Source organism: Pholis gunnellus (genome assembly GCF_910591455.1).
Source record: "Pholis gunnellus genome assembly, chromosome: 19".
Taxonomy (NCBI): Eukaryota; Metazoa; Chordata; class Actinopteri; order Perciformes; family Pholidae; genus Pholis; species Pholis gunnellus.
The window spans coordinates 16,659,635-16,680,444 of NC_136546.1; the positions used below are offsets into that span (position 1 = coordinate 16,659,635).

A 20,810-nucleotide genomic window follows, 5' to 3' on the forward strand; every position below is an offset into this window, starting at 1 on the left:
AAAAAGTGAAATAACTGCGAGCGTAGGAGGAATATTTCACAATGTTTTCCTTGAAAATCATTTTTTTCTTATTCTTTCATGTTTCAAGGTAGACATCCATTTTGCTAAACATTTTTAAACAAGCTGATTTCAATTAAAAAAACAGGTTGTATTTCTGTTTCAACGCTTACTTCACTGTAAAATATGTTTTTTTAATCTGGCCAAGACTTTAAAAAGTAGCTGAAATCTGCTACATCTCAACCCACAACAATACAAATACTGCGCACACATTAATGCATCAGTGTTAATATATATTACATGATGAAAGGGGCTATTCTGCATAATGAGTATTCTTTACTTTTGTTACAATAAATACATTTTGCTGATAATGACATTTACATGAGTTAGATTTCAAATGCAGGACTTTTTCTGTCACATTGTGATATTTCTACTTTTACTTAAAGAAATAGACATTTTGGGAAATTCGCTCAGTTGCTTTCTTGCCAAGAGTTAGAGGAGAAGATCTGATGGACGATGGAGAGTGGTATCTATCTTGTCCTCTAACACCCGGAAAGAAAAATACATTGTATTTCCGAAAATGTTGAACTTTTCCTTTAAGTAAAGGGTCTGAATACCTCCTCCACCCCTCCTAGCCAATTATAACATTGATAAAGGTTTAGATGTAAACACAATTCATTGTAAATGGAGCAGCTGCTGCCTGACTTTATCCCATCTGATTTCATGAGTATATTAGTTCATTGGTCATTGATTATTCAAACACACTGATTCATCATCGTGAACCTGTGTTTTGTTTCTCCTCCTGATTAAAGGTTCCCCCACACATCGACTCACTCCTTCATGATGGGCACACAGACGAGCTGAGTAATCTTTGCTGTACTCTGAGTAACCGAACAGCCACCAGTCACTCTCAGCTGAACATGTCCAGACACACCTCATTGCTTTCTCAGAGACATGACTGAAACACACAATAAAACAATTGTCATGAACTCATTACACTCAATCATGCGTCAGAAAACAGTGATCAATGCCAGCTTGCCGCGTTGTGGGGAAAGTATTAGTATGCACTTTTTACCTACTGTACTACAGTATTCACATCATTATGTATCACTTAACGGTGTATGTGTATTTGTACCTGCATGTGGGAGATTGTAAGCGGTACAATAAGGGTTGTATCGACTTATATCATGTCTTCACTTGCTTCACTGCCACCATGTGCGTTGTGTGGATGTCACAACAGCCCCTGCCTCCCTCCTCTCCCTGCCCCCCCCCAACGCCACTGTGAGAACACCTCAACCCCTTGATTCCCAGACGTGGACACACCCAATGCACAGACTCCACAACCAATCAAATCGCACACGTCCCACATGCAAATGACTCTCAGTATTGGTTTCAGAGAGTCGGTAACTGTCACTTTTCATAGTTACATCTTGTTTATCTGTCCATCTCTTCTCCAGCTCGGTCCCGGAGCAGGATGCTGCTCGAGAAACTGCACAAAAAGCAAACTCAATGTTACTGCTGGAGGCGCCATCTTTACTTTATATCTTTACTTTATAATTTACCCTACCTTTGATATTCAAATATGTACCTCTTTGAGAAAATAGGGAAGCAAACACTGACCCAGAACATCCTGAGTGGTAACCTAAATATATTTCAATACATACCATTTACTGGATAACCCTACCGAAGCAAATGTGCCAAAATGTGATTTTATATTACTTTTTAATTTGTATTTAAATCTTATTCTGTATTAATATATGTTCTGGTTAGTCAAAACGTTAATAAAGCCTCCAAGGGTCTTTAATCTACAACCAATGTGTATCTCACACATAGTTGTGTCACTCCTCACAACAGATAGTTGAGTCTTTTAAGTGTTTAGATCTCTCTGTTCTGGAAAGATAACGCGGTCGTTTACTGGAGATCTTCAGGAGAATGAGGATGAGTGGGTTGTTAAGATTGTGACCCTTTTCGTCAGATCACGTCTGTTTTTTCATCATAGAAGAAAGCTCGCACTTACAACAGACAGGACTTGATGATTTCATAATAAACAACAGCATTGAGTCACGCTGTGTGTACGAGTAACGAGCAAGTTACAATATAATCTAATTAAGTGTTTTTAAAATGCTCTTTTATGTGTGTATGTGTCTATTAGAATGAGAACAGAATGTCGGGCTTTAATTTGCTACATTAAAATCTCATTCTTGAGGTTAATTAGTAGCTTGACTGCACAAGTCAACAGTCTTATAATTATCTATTGATAATTTGTAATTTTGTAACACTGTGCACACATTCATTTCTGCCAACATTAACTTTGCACATGAATTTAGTCCAGTTATTGGCCTCATGGCTATATTATGACCTTATTTACGCCTATGCTAATACCAGTACCTGTAAAAACACTCCAGGTTGGTGCTGCATAGTATTCTGTCTGTGTATTGCATCTGTCTGTTGTTTTCTTTTGCTTATATTGGGGCGTCTGTCACAGGTGTTGTTTATACGTGTATTATCTTATTCATGTGCATCCACAGCCAATCCATTTTGAATGTGTCACAACGTGAAAGCACATGAAAGCAGCAAACACCACACACCAAATCCTCCCCCTTCTACACCACAAAACACAAACATGTCCTGGATGTCGTTGGGTCGTCGGTGACGTAATGAGGCTGTCTGAAGTGCTAATCACCTCATCGTTTCCCAGGCTGCAAAATGAACCCTTCACTTGTTTCATCTCAAAGCTGCATGCACTTCAGCCGTGCACAACTTTGATCATGTGTGGCCGCTTGATGGCCACTCTGAAGTCATTATCGTCCCTTGATGACTGCAGATGCACTGACGACATACAGCAGAAAGACGTGTATCTGATTGAATGACCCAGGTGTGTTTCTAAGACATTAAAGGGTCCTGCAAAAATGAGCAGGAAGGCTTGTGAGTATCCCCACTGTTGACCTCGTCTGCAAGTGTTGGAGGCCGTTTGCCTCGTCAACCTCCCTGTGTGTGTTACTCAACTGCGTGACTGACAACGCAGCGGATTCGCTGAGGCGCTTTTAAAAGCTGTTGACTGTGGGACAGAAATAATTGTTTGCTGCCTCCGGGCACAGTCGAAGAACGGGGACGATTCTCACTGGCTTTGCTCGACGCACCGAAACTGGCAGTTTATGTTTGGACAGAAATAATGGGAGGTTTATTTTGACTGACAGTTGGCTCTTGCTTTGCAGATCAACCATATAAGTGAATTACATCAGAAATAGGGAAAAATAAACTAATATGTCATTCATTTTATATAGCCACAACATGTTTTTCAGTTCTGTTGGGTCAAATATTGAGTTTCTAATCAATAAATGGCAAAATGAACTCAATCTCGGACTCAGCCAATAAAGGAGGAAAACAACAATAACAAAAACAAATATCACAACAGAGAGTATTTTTGTTTGTGTGAAAGAGACGCTGGGAGCTGTTCCAAGTCTTCCCCAAAGCACGGCGGTTCAAACTGCCATATTGGATGGCCGAGGAGCTGGCGCAGTGAGCCAATGGGCTTTGTCCTGGGCCAGACAGACCTGTCGGTGCACCTGCTGATTCCCAGGCCTCCTTGCCAATCTTCGACTACAGTGAAACCCAGCGAGAGTGAAACTGGCCCTGAGCCAGAGGAAGAGCTGGTTGACTACTCCTGACACAATCGCAAAAAAGCAGGGGATCCTGGGAGAAGGACCAGCCCTGTGTGGAGATGAGAAAAATAGGTGACTAACCCTGAGATGAGAACGAGAGGAGGAGGAACAGCTCAGAACTCCTGGGAACCTAAAACCTGTATAACATGGCCCTCGCGATTGCTCAATGAGTGCGCTATTGTTGCACACCTTGTATGTGTAAGCGTCTGTGTTTGCATCATGTGTGAGTGTATAACAACATGCATTCAAGGTGCTTTTCTGTATTAGAATGAGGAACCTTGCGAACCATCTGTAGTTAGCATTTAAAATTTGAAAGACAGGGAAAGAGTTTGAGTGGAAAAAAGAGTTATAAATGAAAAATGACATTTGAGTGTGTTCCCCAAAGTAGTCTCATGGCCGGCTTTGACCCAGGGCTGCTACCTCTCAAGATGTTCCATCGTGCCCACCGACCTTCACCTAAGCTGAGCAGCAGACACACAGACACACAGACACACAGACAAACCTTTTGATTAACAGCGATCACGTTTCACAGTGTTTCCCCGAATCCTTCTGTTCCTTCAAAACAACGGAGGACATAAAGATGTCTATTCTTCCAAATTTGGTCTTATTGCACTCTTGTTGCACTCACCATGTACATTGCTCAGATTTTGGGACATGGAAACATTGCCCCAACAAAGTCTGATGTTGGTAAGAAACACATGCAGTCAGACAATCAGACGTGTTTTAGCAGGATTCATCCACACCACGTTATTTGAAGGTCAAAAGGAAAATGTTGGTAATAATCCGTCTATGCATGGAACAGTGCGCACGCAACTACGGCAGGTAGAGTCAGTTTAGGTTGAACCTGCACACTGTAATGAATGTTTGGGTGATCATTTTATCGTTTACCTATCTTCTCCCTCAAATAACTTTGTCTATCCTGGGGTTTGTTTATTGACGTGGTGAATACAATATTACTATTAATAATAGGGAAAATGGTTCAAAAAAATGTGGCACTAGTTTTAATAAACCGGTGTTGTGCTGAAGTCTGTCCCGCTACCGGTGACTGCTTTCACATTGTACATAGTCATTTGATTAACATAAACATATTGATTACAGCAGCTTTAAAGCCTTCAATAGAATGCCAACAGATCCAGCTTAAGCTGGCACTAACTGGTCCCAGAGGGTCTAAGGTCATCATTCGTCCAATTCCTCCGGATGACAAAAACGCTCCGTGGCCTCTCCATAGGAGGTCACTGGGCTGAGACCGAGGACGTCCCGTTTTAACCCATCGATAACAGCCGTTCAAACGGAACCTGACACACGGCTGCGAGATGGACGATTGCTGATGCATTGGGATAATAAAGTGTGTGTTTTTTTTGTTCCGCTCATCTGTGATTCATCCACCCTGCTCTGAACAAATGCACTGCAGACCTGTCAGCTCCTCAAGTGTTTCGTCTTTTTACGTCTCTCTCTCTCTCTCTCTTGGTCATGATCACTTCACATTGCTGTACTAAGAATCCTCTGCTTGTGTATTGTTTTAAAACATTTTCATGGTCACACGTACCAGACAAACGTCAAAGATGTTGTCAATGAAGTTCTATTAAAAAAATGTGCCCTCTACATTGTTGTGATAAACCAGCATACTGCTACTATTTCTTCTCAATCAGTGAATTTGACTCAATCACGCTCTCCCACAGCTCTGGCCCTTTTCGAAATCCGACACAGCCGTCAGTCACAGCATGGCACTGCCAAACCCCCGTCAGCAGTCATGCGGATTGCATTAGAATCGGTCGAGCCGAGGCACAGCTGGAGGCCAGAGGTTACTTATCATATCCATGCAAACGAGAGACGGTTCAGGAAAAGTACCCAGAGTGCTGATGTGGATTATTCGTGACTCCCTGCAGAGAGCTGCGGTGCTCCAGGCTTTTTAAGCGCTTTTGGTGACCCTTTTCGAAGACTCTTCCCTGAAAGTATAACAGTCGCCACCATCAGACTTGATGAGTACATCGGTTGTGAATTACACGGTCATAACATCGCAAGGCAAGCTGTTCTAAAAAGACACACACGTAAGACAGAAGCCATAATTTGCACTTCTTTTATTTGTATCACCTCACTCCCACGCGTCACAAAAGACACGCGGGTTAGAGGAGGAGATGGTGAATCCAGATTTAAAGACAGTGATAGAAAATGTAACAAAATATACATCGATGCATTTAAAAACCCATGTCTCATCTAATATTTCAAATACATAGACATGACAAATGACCTGTTTTAACAAACAGAATAGCATATACATTAAGCTGACTTCCACAAGAAGTATAGTAAAGCCTATCCCTCGCTCTGGACGCTTTGCACCAGACATCGTTACACTGGAGGGCAAAATCTCACTTTCTTGCATACGTCACAGACACAAGTATTACCTTTCACTTACATTAAAGTCGAGGCTGTTTGGTGTCTCGACACACTGGGCTATTGAGGAGATAAGGAATGTATTGAGCTTGTAAACAAAGAGGGGCGAATAAAAAAAGGCCAGGCTTGACTGTGGTGGTGAGAGGATCCGCAGGGTGGAAGTAAAGACTCCCGCAGAGCTTGATTTTAAAGATGCAGATTGGTGGGAGACAGGGACAAAAAAAACAACAAACAAAGGCTCCCACTCCCACGGACCCCCCCTCACCTCAGAGGATTTTTAAAACAAGTTCCTGTGCCAATCCGAGAATTAAGACATTGTTCCAACAAATCATCCTGCCGTGTTTCTTTTCCACATTCATGTTATTAAATAAGTTGATTAAAATCCCGATCAAACATATAAGCCAGAGGGGTGAGAAGATTGTCAGGTGATTAACTTGAAGGCAAAAAGCCCAAACCAGGGCAGGGGAGCTTTCACACACAGGTAAGAAAGTGGCACCTCGCACTGCAATCCAAACTTGCATATAAATAGGCCGGCGTAGCCAGACGGCGAGAACACAACAGAGAAGTGGCTGACGCCCATCAGCTCAAAAACCCCGGCCCTGGACGCTTTCTGTTTCTCTCTCTCTCTCTCTTACATGTAAAGGCTGCAGCAGGCAGCAAAGCACAGCATGCAAATCCACCACATTTACATGGTGACCTGTGCTTTCTCTCTGTGGCTGCATGTTGATTATGTTCCTCTCGAGTCTCAACTCACTGCCCACCAGTGATGCGTACACATGAAAGCATACGCACACTTTGATTTGAACATGAAACATATGCCCCCCCCCCCCCCCCCCCCCGTTTACCTGGGACAATCTACATTTGAATATAATGTAAACAACACTGCTGTCCTGTGTCTGTCTGCTGGAGTGTGAAACCACACCCAGAATCCTCTCTGCTGTCCCCACAGGTGTTACCTCCCAATGCTGCCCGTGCTCATGTATTGTTTCCCCTTGCACCATTTGGCATCCGAGAGTAATATAAGTCAAAACACTTAACAGGGAAGGATGCTAAACCGCCACAAATCAGAGCTGTGACAGCACGCAAAAGTAAAATGAGTTAAATAAATTAAAGTGTTTTTTTTGTCCACAACCCACAGGGTTAGCAGTCTTGTTCGTGAGTTCAGATGAAGCAGAAGAACTTCTTCCAGCTGCACCTGGAGAAAGCTTTGGTGCGTCTGTCTGAAAACCTCCTCTTCTTGGACTTGCGGGTTTTGTTCTTAATGGCGGCAAAGATGGCCGCATCAAACGCCTCCTTCAGGTTCTTTTGCGTGAGCGACGAACACTCCACGTAGTCTGCAGCCCTGATCTTCTCAGCCATGCTCCGGGCCCGGGAGCTCAGGATGGGCTTGACGTTAGATCGGTCCAGGTTGATGAGGACGTTCACGTCCAACAAGAGGTCCGACTGAGTCCCGACGAGGATGATGGGCGAGGACGGGTTACAAGCCCGGATCGCTGGGACCCACTTCTTGGTGATATTGTGAAACGAGGTGGGGTTGACCATGCTGAAGCACAGGAGGAAGACGTCCGTGTGGGCATAGGACAGAGCTCTGAAATCATCAAACTCCTCCTGAAATGCAGACAGGAAGCACAGGTTAGTGTCAATCAGAGTACGTGCAGACATGATGGAGGAACGAGGGAGAGAGACTGACTCACTAGTGTTAAAGTTAACAACATTCAGGGTGAAATCATGTGACTGAGTCACATCGTGGATGACGCAGTGAAGTTCCTCCATAGCTCAGCTCTCATGACATTAACAAAACAAATCTGAATATTAGCCAATATTAACGATGAGGAGTTCATGTTATTGGACTATATTTTGTGTCACTTCACTTGAAACAATGAACTCAACAACAGCAAACAGATGACAAGATGGGACTACAAGGAAAAAGTAAATATGGTGGCATTTGTCCACATAACATCTCGTTAAAAACAAACAAACAAACCTGTCCAGCAGTGTCCAGAAGCTGAACTTTGACCGGAGATCCTTCGACTTGGACCTGACCTGTTGAAAAGCAACAACATGAGTCAGTCAGCATCGAGTTAGTTCACTATATTTCAGACATTTCAAACATCAAAATCACACACATAACACATAAAACATAACATGCACGCTCACAATCAAACGTAAAAACCTTCAAAAGGAGGGTCAGTCAACACTGAACCAAAGCCAACACACTCATGCAAATGAATGCCATTCTTACTCTTAATAGATCTAGTGACTCCTTAATATTATACTATCCCAAAAATATAAATACAAATATAAAAGTCGAGGTACTGCTGTATGATCACTCACCGGAGAAGACATCAAAGCCGGTCTGCTGGTACTCTGTCGGGTATCCGTTGGACGTGTAGCTGACAATCATGCTGGTCTTCCCGACGGCTCCGTCTCCGACCAGCATACAGCTGATGACACCGGGCTCCAGCTCATCCTCCCGGGTCAGCCCGCAAGCGGAGGGCACTCGGGACTCGTTGCAGAAGTAATCCATGTTAGGTGGCATGTCGAGCCGGAAAAATGAAACCTGTGAACGCGGACGCTCTCCCTCACTGATCTGATCTGATGAGAAGACAAGACGGTCTGTCACTTACCGCCTAGGCTGCTTATCCTGTTCTGACTGACGGGCGACATGTGCGGGAAGGAGCGCTTTGGGGGAAGTTAGTGCGCAGACAGGTTGCGATTTGCATAGACACTCCCACCGAGAAAAAGAGAGATTGATAAAGAGACATATAGAGAGATGGATAAAATAAGAAAATCCTTTATTAGTCCCGCAGTGAAGACATTTACAGGATTACAGCAGCATAGTAGATACAAGAGACATAGTAAAAAGACAAGCTCAAAACAAGTATTATAAATAAGTAAATAAGCAATAAAACAGTAAAGAATATTAAATAAGTAAAAAAGTAAAAAATCTAATAACTCAAATAAATGTATACAGACAGAATCATTTTGTATTGCAGTGTATTTATTTATATTGCACAGAATACATAAAAAGTTAATGATTTACAATCAATGATAACATAAAATAATATTATAGTGCACTAAAATGATACTAACACTGAAAAAGCATTGCCATTGATGTGAATAGGAGTATTTAAAATAAGTTTCCTGTACTACTTAATTCTCAACATCTCATCACAAACCACTTCACTCTAAATGTGGTTGAACAGCGCCCCCCAGCGCCAAAGAGAAGCACTACATCAAACGTGATCACATGACTCCGTGTGTCACCTGATTATCCGTGTCCACCCTGTGTTGTGTAGTCGGAAGCTGCCTTAGCTGTTACAGTAGCACGAATGATTGAAATTGTCGGACATTCCCGTGTTTACAGCAACGTAATATTTTACACCCTACGTCTAGCTCCTGAATTTAGATGCACGCGGAGACAGGAAGCGCGCTCGTGTGCCCTTAACGGATGGAGGTTGAGTTAGCTAGCTAAAACTGTTTAGCTATGTCGCACTAGGGTTGTCTCTTCGCCAGTCATTGCATATTTATGTAGATAATTAATTTAAAGGTAGTGAAATAAGGTGGAATAAGATACATTTGAACCATGGCTTCAATTCTCGATGGGTACGAGGACTCTCAAAACACCAGGCAGAGTGCGCAGCAGCACAGCCACTTGTCAACTGCCAACATCGGGATAACACATTCAGGTAGGTCGCCCTCTTCTCTGTGGATATGCCCCCGTCTGATAAGCTACATGCAAGGATGCTATAACGTTATGACTGCCTTTTAATGAACGTTAAAGAAGCACACTCGGTGCTTTAAATGACTTCACGCTGCACTTGTTCCCTACCTAGGCTTTGTGAATGTGAGACTTGAGGAAGAGAAGCCGATATTCAACAAGCAGAGGATCGATTTCACTCCGCCCGAGAGGATAAACCATCTTGCAGTCTGCAACAATCAGCTGTGCATGAGTCTGGGGAAGGACACCCTGCTGAGGTACTCATCTGTTGTTAGCTGTTGATTGGATTCTCCCAAAAGAGATGTCATCACAACTAATACAAGATACTGATGTTTCATGTCCTGTTCTGTGCAGGATTGACTTGGCCAAGCCAGATCAGCCTAATCAGATTGAATTAGGAAGGAAAGATGAAAGTAAAGTATACAGACTGTTCCTGGACCCAACCGGTAAGAAAAACAACATTATGCGTATTCATATATTGACTGCAGCAACATCTTAACGACTCAAATTGAATGCTACTGCAATGTGTATAAGATTACTGCAGCAGCATCGTAGTTATGACGTATTAACAGCAGCAGTGGTATCCTCCATATTTTCCCCCACTTCAGGCTCCCATCTGCTGATCTGCCTGAGCACCAGTGAGTGTCTGTACCTGAACAGGAACACGCAGAAGGTGCGCAGTCTGTCCCGCTGGAGAGGCCACCTCATCGAGAGCGTGGGCTGGAACAAGATGCTGGGCAGTGAGACCAACACGGGACCCGTACTGGTCGGCACCAGTCAAGGCATCATCTTTGAGGCGGAGATCTCCGCAACCGAGGGCAGCCTGTTCAACACCAATCCGGATCAATACTTCAGACAGGTCAGACCACGTGTGGTCATCCATTATGTGTGTTTAGCATGTGTTATCCAGTTTCAATATACAATATCACGTTCTCTTCCTGAGACAGGTCCACTCCCTGGAGGAGGACGGGAAGCCTGCACCAGTCTGCTGCCTGGAGGTGGAGCGGGGCCCGGAGAACAAGTACTTAATCATTGCCACCACCCGCAAGCGCCTGTTCCAGTTTGTGGGTAAGGTGGCCGAGGGGTCAGAGCAGCAGGGCTTCAGCTCCGTCTTCAGCCAGAACCACGACCTGCTGCCCAGCTTCCAGGAGTTCCCGGCCAACATGGGCTACAGCGAGATCACCTTCTACACCCCGAAGCTCCGGACCTCCCCAAAGGCGTTCGCCTGGATGATGGGTAATGGCGTCCTCTATGGTCAGCTGGACTACGTCAGGCCTGATTCCCTGCTGAGTGATGTGCAGGTAAATGGCATTGTGTGTGTGTGTGAGTTCTACCATCGCCACATTCACCGTTGTGTATCTGTATGTTTCACATACTTCTTCTCTATTTGTTCTCCCTCCTAATGAAACAGGTATGGGAGTACACCCCTGACATCGACCTTAGTCTCAACAAGCCCATCTCCATTGTGCTGACGCAGTTCCACTTCCTGCTGCTGCTCCATGACCGAGTTAAAGCCATCTGCACTCTGAATGGACAGGTGGTATATGAGGATGTGTTCCCAGATAAATTTGGCGCCCTCAAGAAGATGATCAAGGACCCGGTCGGCGGGTTGGTGTGGATCTACACTGAGCGGGCAGTTTTCCGGTACCACATCCAACGCGAGGCCCGGGACGTCTGGCAGATGTACATGAGCATGACTAAATTTGACCTGGCCAAGGAGTACTGCCGAGACCGCCCCGAGTGCATGGACATGGTGCTCGCCAAGGAGGCCGAGCACTGCTTCCAGAACAAGCGATACATCGAGAGTGCCAAGTGCTACGCCCTGACACAGAACTACTTTGAGGAGATAGCGCTCAAGTTCATCGAAGCCAAACAAGAGGAAGCCCTGAAGGAGTTCCTGCTGAAGAAGCTGAACAATTTGAAACCGAGCGAGAGGACGCAGATCACCCTGCTGGTCACCTGGCTGGCCGAGCTCTACCTGAACCGGCTCGGCCAGCTGGAGAGCGACGGCAACAGCCTCGTCTTCCAGGAGACCCGCGAGGAGTTTCGCCAATTCCTCAGCAGCTCCAAGCACAAGGAGTGTCTGTTCAACAACCGCAGCACAATCTACGACCTGCTGGCCAGCCACGGCAACGTGGACGACATGGTGTACTTCTCCGTCGTCATGCAGGACTATGAGAGAGTGATATCCCACTACTGCCAACACGACGACTACAGCGCCGCTCTGGATGTGCTCTCCAAGCACTGTGATCAGAAGCTTTTTTACAAGTTCTCCCCCGTCCTCATGCAGCATATTCCCAAAAAAGTGGTGGACGCGTGGATCCAGATGGGCAAGCGGCTGGACCCAAAGAAGCTCATTCCAGCTCTGATGAACTACAGCCAGATGGGCAGCACCCAGCAGATCAGTGAAACCATCCGCTACATGGAGTTCTGCGTGTACGAGCTGACCGTGACAGAGGAGGCCATCCACAACTACCTGCTGTCTCTCTATGCCAAGTACAAGCCGGACTCCCTGCTGTGGTATCTGGAGCAGGCAGGCACACACGCCTCAGAGATCCACTATGACTTGAAGTACGCCCTCAGGCTGTGTGCCGAAAACGGCTACCTCCGGGCCTGTGTGCTGGTTTATAGGATTATGGAACTGTATGAGGAGGCAGTGGATCTTGCTTTACAAGTAAGTGTTCCATGTAAATAAATGCTAATCAAAAGAATTTGACGAATGCCACGAACTTTACGATGCATTTCCCGTCCATAGGTAGACGTAGACTTGGCCAAGTCATGTGCAGACCTGCCTGAAGATGACGAGGAGCTGAGGAAAAAGCTTTGGCTGAAGATCGCCCGGCATGTGGTGCAGGAGGAGAAAGATGTGAAGAAGGCCATGAACTGTCTGTCCAGCTGCAACCTGCTCAAGATTGAAGACATCCTGCCCTTCTTCCCAGACTTTGTCACCATTGACCATTTTAAGGTCTGTAATAAAATATTTCCTTTTCTTGTTTTTATCATCAAACCACCTACAGTCCCTTATTGATACCATGTATAAATATAAATATAGTAGATTTCTTCAAATGAATGTACTTCACTGGTTTCTCAGGAGGCCATCTGCAGCTCCCTGGAGGAGTACAACCAGCACATCGAGGAGCTGAAACAGGAAATGGAAGAGGCCACGGAGAGCGCCAAACGCATCAGAGAAGACATCCAGGAAATGAGGAACAAATATGGCGTCGTGGATTCCCAAGAAAAGTGTGCTTCTTGTGACTTCCCGTTGCTCAACAGGCCCTTCTATCTGTTCCTGTGCGGTCACATGTTCCACTATGACTGCCTGTTCCAGGTAACTCACTTCCATACTGCTTTTTGTCAATATGTGCCACTGCACATAATATGTACTGTTTTTAAAGATGCCCATACAACATTTGTGCAGTAATAATTCCTGAGTCCTTTTTGTTATTCTACCTTCTAGGAAGTAACTCCTAACCTGACGGCCTTTAAGCAGAGTCGTCTGGAGGAGCTGCAGAAAAAGCTGGCCGCGACCACGCAAACCTCCAAGTCTCGACACCGCCCGGCGCCCAAGGACGAAGGAGACACGGCCAGCCTGGGAAAGGGCAACGCAGGCACGAGTCGCGAGCAGATAAAATCCGACATGGATGATATCATTGCGTCCGAGTGCGTGTACTGCGGCGAACTGATGATCAAGTCCATCGACAAGCCTTTCATCGATCCACAGAAATTTGAGGAGGAGAAATCCAGCTGGCTATGAACGAGGGCCTCCTCTCAATGTGAAAAGACACAACAGCGCACCATCTGATATGTCAAGGAAATGTCACCATCTGTAGGACCCGTTCAGTGGAAACAGACATTCACCTGATTGCCTGTCAGTAGTGCCTACTGTTTACAACTGTATCAGCTTCTGTTCTCTACCAGAATACACTTGTTTTGTTGGCAGTATCTAAAGACCGTTGCACTTTGTATGGGAGCGTTTAGTGAAAGGTGGACATTGTGGGAAATGATACAACATAATGCATTGATGTAAAATATTGCTTGGGCTGTACAGTGGATATAATGGGTTGAACCTCTGATTATGACTGAAAACAATAAAAAAGCTAGAATCTGCAATATAACTGCACTATTCATCTATTAACGACATTAGGTTATGCACTTGTTTTGTCTATTGGAAACATAACCTGCACTTATACACTATCTGTGCTTCCTCAGTTCAACCACTCAACTCTTCAGCTCTGTGTCTTACACTTAATGTGTGGCAGGTCATAAAAATGTTATGTCACATGTTCCCTGTTTTGCAATTCAGTTGTGGATTATTAAATCTTCTCAGCACGGATGGACTTGTTCTTCTTCTTTTTTACATGTAATAAATATTTAACAAATTATTTTAACTATCTGGACTGAGAAATCAATACATCACAGTTCCTCAGCAGGGCTTCTACAGCTACCAGTAGGAGTACAAAATAAGAGCTCATCAGCCAGCTGAAGCAGGGCATGAACAACACCATACTTAGGCTTATGGTTTGGCGTAAGGTGTGTTTAGGGAGACTTGAGTTTAGGCTACTGGGACTAAAAGCATTTTTTGGATCCCTACCAACCCCATGGCCATTTTGTGTCTATCACATAATTACCATTATAAATGGCAATACATGTTTATACATTTATATGTAAAAAAATAATATTGGAGTTCACTGTCAACTCTTGACAACAGAATAACTTTACAAATTGTCACATTTTGCTCTGGGTATCCCAGCTGCCTCACCATACCTAAAACGGAGTTCCCGTCTGATGACGTCAGACGCAGCTCGGTAATCTTCGCGGTGAGCAGACGCTACTAATCGACATCGGAATTTAATCGATGTGTTTGCATTCGTTGAGCAGATATGGCCCTAAATGGCATACACGGTGGATGTGCCATTTAGGAACTAATCCATATATACCGCTGGGATTTCTTGTCTCAGTCGTGTCCTCTGAGACGTCGACGAGCGAGCGTCCCTGTCTCTGTGATTGATTATAACGCCTGCTCCTTGCTGTACCCTCGCCATGGCGTCGTGTCTCTGCTCTCTCAGTAACAGAAAGTGGCCGCCTCTCTGCTGTTGCTGCCGACTCAAAGCTCACAGACTCGCTCGGCGCCTCAAACCGCCATTTTGGAGTCAGAGAACCGAGAGTCGGCAGCAGCGAGAAGAGAGACGGAAAAGGGGACACGGGGCTGAGGTGAGAGACTCCTTGGTGGATGTTATGGCGAAGGAGCAATGGGGGAAGATGGCCGGGAGGGAGAAAGAATTAAAACATGGGGATCATTCGTTCACCAGGCAACCGAGTCCCCCGCTCGTATCCGCAACGCAAGGGTACGAGAGGCGCGGGCGCTGGGCCTTGCTGTCGCTGCATCGCGACTAGCCTGTTTATAAATTGCCATTACACCAATATCATCTAAATACATTGTTTAGGCGGGGAGGTGGTGGCCTTAAAGAGACAGGGCCGATTTGAATACTTCATATTAATGGCGTGAGAGGACGTCTGTGTCAAAAACGAGCGTTAGATAAAGCTAACGTTTATTATGAAAAGCCACACTAGAGACGCGATAGCAAGGGGGCATTCGTAACATAGGCTAGATGTGTGCAATTAAATACCAACGCGAATAAATGTTTTTTGGCGTGGTTTACTTAAAGCTGTCAGTGTGTGTCAAGCACCTTGACCCTTTACTATCAATGATAGGCGGCAATGCTGCTCGTGCTTACACAGCAAGGCAGCTAACGGTCGTTAGCTCGTGAGCTACAACACAGTGCACCGTCCAAGGTTAGCTAGCGAGCTAACGCTAGCCCCAATAAGCTAGCTGGCTAATCATAGTAACGGCGCGTTAGCAAAAGATGATACCGATTATTTACAACATCACATGCTCTCAGTTCACTTCATTCAAATAATTAAATAAATAAAGAGCTCTTGCTCTTGGCTGTATTTGGCTTGAGTGCTCGTCATCCTCACACAAAACAGTTAACTTGTCTCAGAAAGTAAAGTGAATATGTAATGAGTAGTTATTACAGATGACAAAAGCAATCACTTGTACAATGAAAAGATAACTTGGGCAATGCAGTAATACTTGGTCACTAAGTAACATTTATAGTGTCATTAGTGAAATTATACTGTGAAAATAGTAATGTTATGCAGTATAATGACATGTTTGTTATACAAACAAGAGCTAAACAAATCTAAAGATGATACAGCCAGTGCATTTAAAAAATAAAAAAAGTATTTAACATTCCATTATAAACATGATAGCTAATCATGTACAATTAAAATACATAGTAATGCTTTAGGAGCTTTAGTTTCTTTCTGTGCGTCTTTATTTGTAAACAAAATATTTTATTGTGGAAAAGTTCCTGTAAATCACGAGTATTCCCGCTGTCAGTATTGCGCAGGCGACTACATTTGAAAGAGCACTAGCTCCCCACAAAAACACTTTGGTACTGTCATGTGTATTTCAGTGTGTGACTATGTCTTTCGTAGGGGATTTTCACCACCGTCTGATCATTAATCTTGGACTCAAGAACAATGGCATCCTTTACTGAGAAGGTAGGTCCACTGTTAATACTGTATTCTGCTCAATGAACTATCTGCCGGTACCACGCTGCGAGTTTGAGATGTAGGCAGGGATTGAGCGATATGAAACCAGGCCAGAAGGAGAGAATCTCCCACATGAACCATTTGCAAATCCTTTAACCTTGATACCTCCAGTTCCCGCTATGGTTCCGCTGAATTAAATACAACAGTAGTAGAGCATTACTCATCCCATAGTTTACAGTGTTCTGTGCTGCTCATTCTGACCTCGAGCCATCTGCCTATCTATCCCTTTCATTCTTTCTATCTCCTCTTTCCTTTTCCGTCTTCAGTAAAAGTTGCTGCCCTGCCGGGCAGAGGTGTCTGTGGTGCATGGCGTCAGGTCAGGGTGGCCGACCGGAGGCCGGGGCATCGGGGAGCTCTGGCCTGGCCAAACCTCTCTACCTGCAGCGCTTGGAAAGATCGCTGAGGTTGGACAGTTTCCTGCGCCAGACAGCCACCATCTTCAACGGCGACATAACCAGGTAAAAGGCTGAGGGGAGTCGGGGTGGGCCATAGAGTTTAAAGATCAGCTCCATCAGTACCTAATGTTCTACCACCCTGTCGTGGATACAGTATTTACACTACCAGGCACATGTCCAAAGAGAAGATTTAATATTTGTATATATAGGATGCATAGAGTGGGCTTACAGCTACATGCTTCTCATGTTCTAGTGATGACAGTGATGACAGCGATGACAGCGATGGTGCGCTGGGGACGGGGCTGTCCCTGGACCCCTCACTCAGCCAGCATACAGCTGTGACAGTGAAGAGTGAGTCATGTGAGCAGGGGGACAGGTTGTCAGAGGGAAAGCCCCTCAACGGGGTTCTGCTGCAGGGTAAAGGTAAGACGCATACAGTATAATATTTATACTTATTCAAGTGTTACTACACATGCACAGCCTCACTGGTGTCATTTAACACAGGAGACATGCACATATATGTCGTGATTTTTTTATTTATTTTTTGGTTCCACTGCAAACTCCACAGACCAAAAGGCAGATAAAACAAACCTCTACAATTTCTCCAAGCTGAAGAAGAACAGGAAGTGGCTTAAGGTATTTTTTACGGACATATTCTCCATCGTACTACAGATGTAAGCATTAGTAGATTACACAAATAACTAATAAATTAATAGATAAAGATCAGTGCCTCTTTTTACCCCCTTGTTTAGATTTTTTCACCGCTACCCTCACCTCCTTTTTCACGCACTTTATATCAATATCCTCTGCACACCCTCAGCTCTCTTTAACCGTGTTCCTGCTCCGTCTCCTGCAGAGTATTCTGTTGAGTGACGACACCACAGACTCAGACACGGACTCGGATGACTCTGACTTCAGCTTGTCCCGGGAGGAGCTGCATGACATGCTGAGGTTACACCGCTACACCCGGCAGCATCAGAGCAAGTTCCACTCCGACCGGGAGGTACAGACGCGCGCGCACACACACACACACACACACACACACACACACACACACACACACACACACACACACACACACACACACACACACACACACACACACACACACACACACACACACACACACACACACACACACACACACACACACACACACACACACACACACATAAACGCACTCCCTGGTGATGTGGAGAATACCCCTCACATATGTTTTTTTTGTCTGTGTATATTTGTGCTACAGCTTCACCAATATCAGTACTACAGCACTGGACTCCTCTCTACCCATGACCCCTTCTATGAGCAACAGCGCCACCTACTGGGCCCGAAGAAGAAGAAAATCAAAGATGAGAAGAAATTCAAGGGTAAAGGCAAAAAGAAAAGTTTCTGGGATATGTTGTTGTCGTGTTTATGTCAATGCCCAGAGGAAAAACAAACTTCATTATTATTATCGGAGTTAATTGACAAGCTTTCATATTCATCAGTCACATTTATTTTACGTTAGCCAAACTGAAAAAAGTGAAGAAGAAGAAGAAACGGGGAGAGGGAGAGTTTCTGGATGATGGGTGTCCTTACATCACCAAGATCTTCGCAAAGTTTTCCCATGATGCTCCGCTGCCCATGGTGAAGAAGAAGCATCTCACCATTGAGCAGCTGAATGCACGGCGACGCAAGGTCTGGCTCACCATCGCTAAAAAGGAGATTCCCAAGGTCCGTATGCACAACCCTGATAAGAAGATGATTGTAAATGAATGCTCAGGAATATTCTGTACCATTGTTTGAAAGTCCTAATTATCCTGTTATACCTATTTTGCAGACTTTCAAGCAGAAGACGTCTGCTAAGAACTTAGTATTGACCAATGCTAAAAAGGTAAGTGAAGCGAACACGCTCCTGTGTTGGATAAATCAACTTTTGAAGGTGAAATTGTAGAGAAAGTTTAACATTTAACCTCTGCTTTGTCTGTCCCAGTTGGCTCATCAGTGCATGAGAGAGGTTCGCCGTGCAGCTATCCAGGCCCAGAAGAACTGCAAGGAGACGTTACCCCGCGCTCGCCGCCTCACCAAGGAGATGATGCTTTACTGGAAGAAATATGACAAAGTGGAGAAGGAGCACAGGAAGAGGGCAGAGAAGGAGGCTCTGGAGCAACGCAAACTGGACGAAGAGATGAAAGAAGTAGGTGGAGTGGAAATTGAAACACTTGCATCCGTATTAGTTTTGAAAAAAAAGTTTTAAATTGTAACGATTTCAAATACATTTCACTGAACATGTTAATAGGTGATATAAAAGCTGTCTCTCTGTCTCTCGCAGGCCAAGCGTCAGCAGCGTAAACTGAATTTCCTCATCACCCAGACAGAGCTGTATGCTCATTTCATGGGCGGTAAAGCCAGCATGGGGGGTCCAGGAGGGGACATGTCTCAGGAGGAAATTCTGAGAAAGCTGGAAGACACTGCGGCGCACAGACAGATTGACATTGGGGGAGGTGTAATGGTCAACATGGGACAGGAGGACTATGGTATGAACAGCTTAGTCACATTCATTCTGTTAGTGGAGCAGACTAAGTTAGCAGCTCCATTTTTTAAGCTTAAGTAAGGAAATCTGTTGACCAAATCACCTTGAAATATGTCAAATTAAATGGCAAATGAACTCGTTATCATTATATTTATTGCATCTTTAGCTTGTTTTTTCTCTGTAGATTATGTGTCATGCTTTCCCTTCCCAATAGTTTGAATGTTTAGTAATGAGGATATTTGTGCAGTTAACTACAAAAGAATATGAGGCAGGTCATCGTTTGTCAACCAACAGATCACTTATCACTGCCATTTACAATCCACTGTTTACTAAAGATGACTCCACAAATATTTGTATTCTTAATCAGGAAGTACATGGTAATATATCCTTTCATGATTGTTTTGGACTGATGTGACGTGACTAATGTGAGATTTTGTTTTATGCAAAAGCTGATTGCAATGCGATTTCAGATAGCGATTTTTACAAGTCCCAGGCCTTGAGGAACGCCAAAGAAGCCTTCCAGATTCATCAAGAGAGAGTACGTTGACGCATGCACACCCTCAGAGGTGCACTCATCCCACACACACACACACACACACACACACACACACACACACTATACTGTGTGTAATCTCCAAACCTCTCCCTGTAGACGCGGATGTTTGATGAGGAGGCTAAGGACAGTCGCAGCGCGTCTGTACGTGCAGCAGGCTCATCCTCGGGCTCTGGGTTCGGAGAGAGCTACAGCCTCGCCAACCCGTCCATCCACGCAGGTGAAGAAATTCCTCAGCCCACCATCTTCAACGGCAAACTCAAGAGTTACCAACTCAAGGGCATGAACTGGCTGGCCAACCTCTATGAACAGGTACACACACACACACACGACTATCCGTGACATTCAGAGGCCTGTCTGGGGTGTTTTTTTTTGTGATTCCCTATTATTATACACGCTGAATGATTTATTTTCGTTGCTTTCCTCTCTCTCTGCAGGGAATCAATGGAATCCTGGCAGATGAGATGGGACTGGGGAAGACAGTGCAGAGTATTGCCCTGTTGGCACACTTAGCAGAGGTGAGAGAGCGCACCGGGCCAAAGGCTTTCCTTCATCACACGCTTTCAAAACCGCTTTGTGGAATATTCAATTGTCCGTGCTGTTGTCGCTGACTTACGAGAAAAACATCACACATCCAGCTTTTTTGTGCACCTGCATCCTTTTAAAAGAGTCCCTTGTTTATGGCTCTGAATTTTCATTGACATATTTCATTGTTGTGAACAGCTGATTGGCCAGCTCTTTCGATCGTTTCGTCTCAGAACACCCGAAAAGAGAAAAAGCGGAATTTAGGGGAAATGTGTTCCTCTCAGTGTTGATCTATCGCTGACAGGAAGATGCATGTCGTGTTCCTCCAGGGCTTCCTGTTATTGGGTGCTCACACACACACACACACACACACACACACACACACAAAGACCACCTGCAGTGGCAGCTGACGGCGTATTCTCTTGTCTTGTTCCTG

General features: G+C 44.8%; 3 protein-coding genes across 10 annotated transcripts in view; 2 read left to right on the forward strand and 1 right to left on the reverse strand.

Moving 5' to 3' along the window:
* Nucleotides 1-6,900: 6,900 nt before the first annotated feature.
* rhov (ras homolog family member V) lies at nucleotides 6,901-8,698 on the reverse strand. The gene is made up of 3 exons (XM_079179900.1): nucleotides 8,385-8,698; nucleotides 8,035-8,093; nucleotides 6,901-7,658 (listed from the first exon to the last, which is right to left on the reverse strand). The coding sequence occupies exons 1-3, from the start codon at nucleotides 8,587-8,589 to the stop codon at nucleotides 7,212-7,214; spliced, it is 711 nt and encodes a 236-aa protein (XP_079036026.1). The 5' UTR covers nucleotides 8,590-8,698; the 3' UTR covers nucleotides 6,901-7,211.
* A 658-nt stretch (nucleotides 8,699-9,356) lies between these two features.
* vps18 (VPS18 core subunit of CORVET and HOPS complexes) lies at nucleotides 9,357-14,101 on the forward strand. Its single transcript, XM_079180503.1, has 9 exons — nucleotides 9,357-9,739; nucleotides 9,887-10,028; nucleotides 10,126-10,217; nucleotides 10,380-10,630; nucleotides 10,719-11,072; nucleotides 11,183-12,445; nucleotides 12,527-12,736; nucleotides 12,863-13,099; nucleotides 13,229-14,101. Exons 1-9 carry the CDS (start codon nucleotides 9,637-9,639, stop codon nucleotides 13,523-13,525), a joined length of 2,949 nt encoding a protein of 982 aa, XP_079036629.1. The 5' UTR covers nucleotides 9,357-9,636; the 3' UTR covers nucleotides 13,526-14,101.
* A 788-nt stretch (nucleotides 14,102-14,889) lies between these two features.
* ino80 (INO80 complex ATPase subunit) overlaps nucleotides 14,890-20,810 on the forward strand; it is a 31,904-nt gene continuing 25,983 nt past the window's right edge. For 4 of the 8 annotated variants that reach the window (XM_079180532.1, XM_079180536.1, XM_079180533.1 and 1 more), the window contains exons 1-14: nucleotides 14,890-14,982; nucleotides 16,273-16,338; nucleotides 16,656-16,847; nucleotides 17,038-17,207; nucleotides 17,353-17,420; nucleotides 17,641-17,787; nucleotides 18,031-18,151; nucleotides 18,292-18,497; nucleotides 18,604-18,657; nucleotides 18,757-18,960; nucleotides 19,096-19,300; nucleotides 19,746-19,834; nucleotides 19,949-20,161; nucleotides 20,287-20,367. In XM_079180532.1, coding sequence (XP_079036658.1) covers nucleotides 16,696-16,847; nucleotides 17,038-17,207; nucleotides 17,353-17,420; nucleotides 17,641-17,787; nucleotides 18,031-18,151; nucleotides 18,292-18,497; nucleotides 18,604-18,657; nucleotides 18,757-18,960; nucleotides 19,096-19,300; nucleotides 19,746-19,834; nucleotides 19,949-20,161; nucleotides 20,287-20,367 — 1,710 coding nt within the window. In that variant the 5' untranslated portion in view covers nucleotides 14,890-14,982; nucleotides 16,273-16,338; nucleotides 16,656-16,695. The remainder of the gene's footprint in view (nucleotides 14,983-16,272; nucleotides 16,339-16,655; nucleotides 16,848-17,037; nucleotides 17,208-17,352; nucleotides 17,421-17,640; nucleotides 17,788-18,030; nucleotides 18,152-18,291; nucleotides 18,498-18,603; nucleotides 18,658-18,756; nucleotides 18,961-19,095; nucleotides 19,301-19,745; nucleotides 19,835-19,948; nucleotides 20,162-20,286; nucleotides 20,368-20,810) is intronic. The other 4 variants (XM_079180534.1, XM_079180538.1, XM_079180535.1 and 1 more) reach the window with 1 other exon arrangement.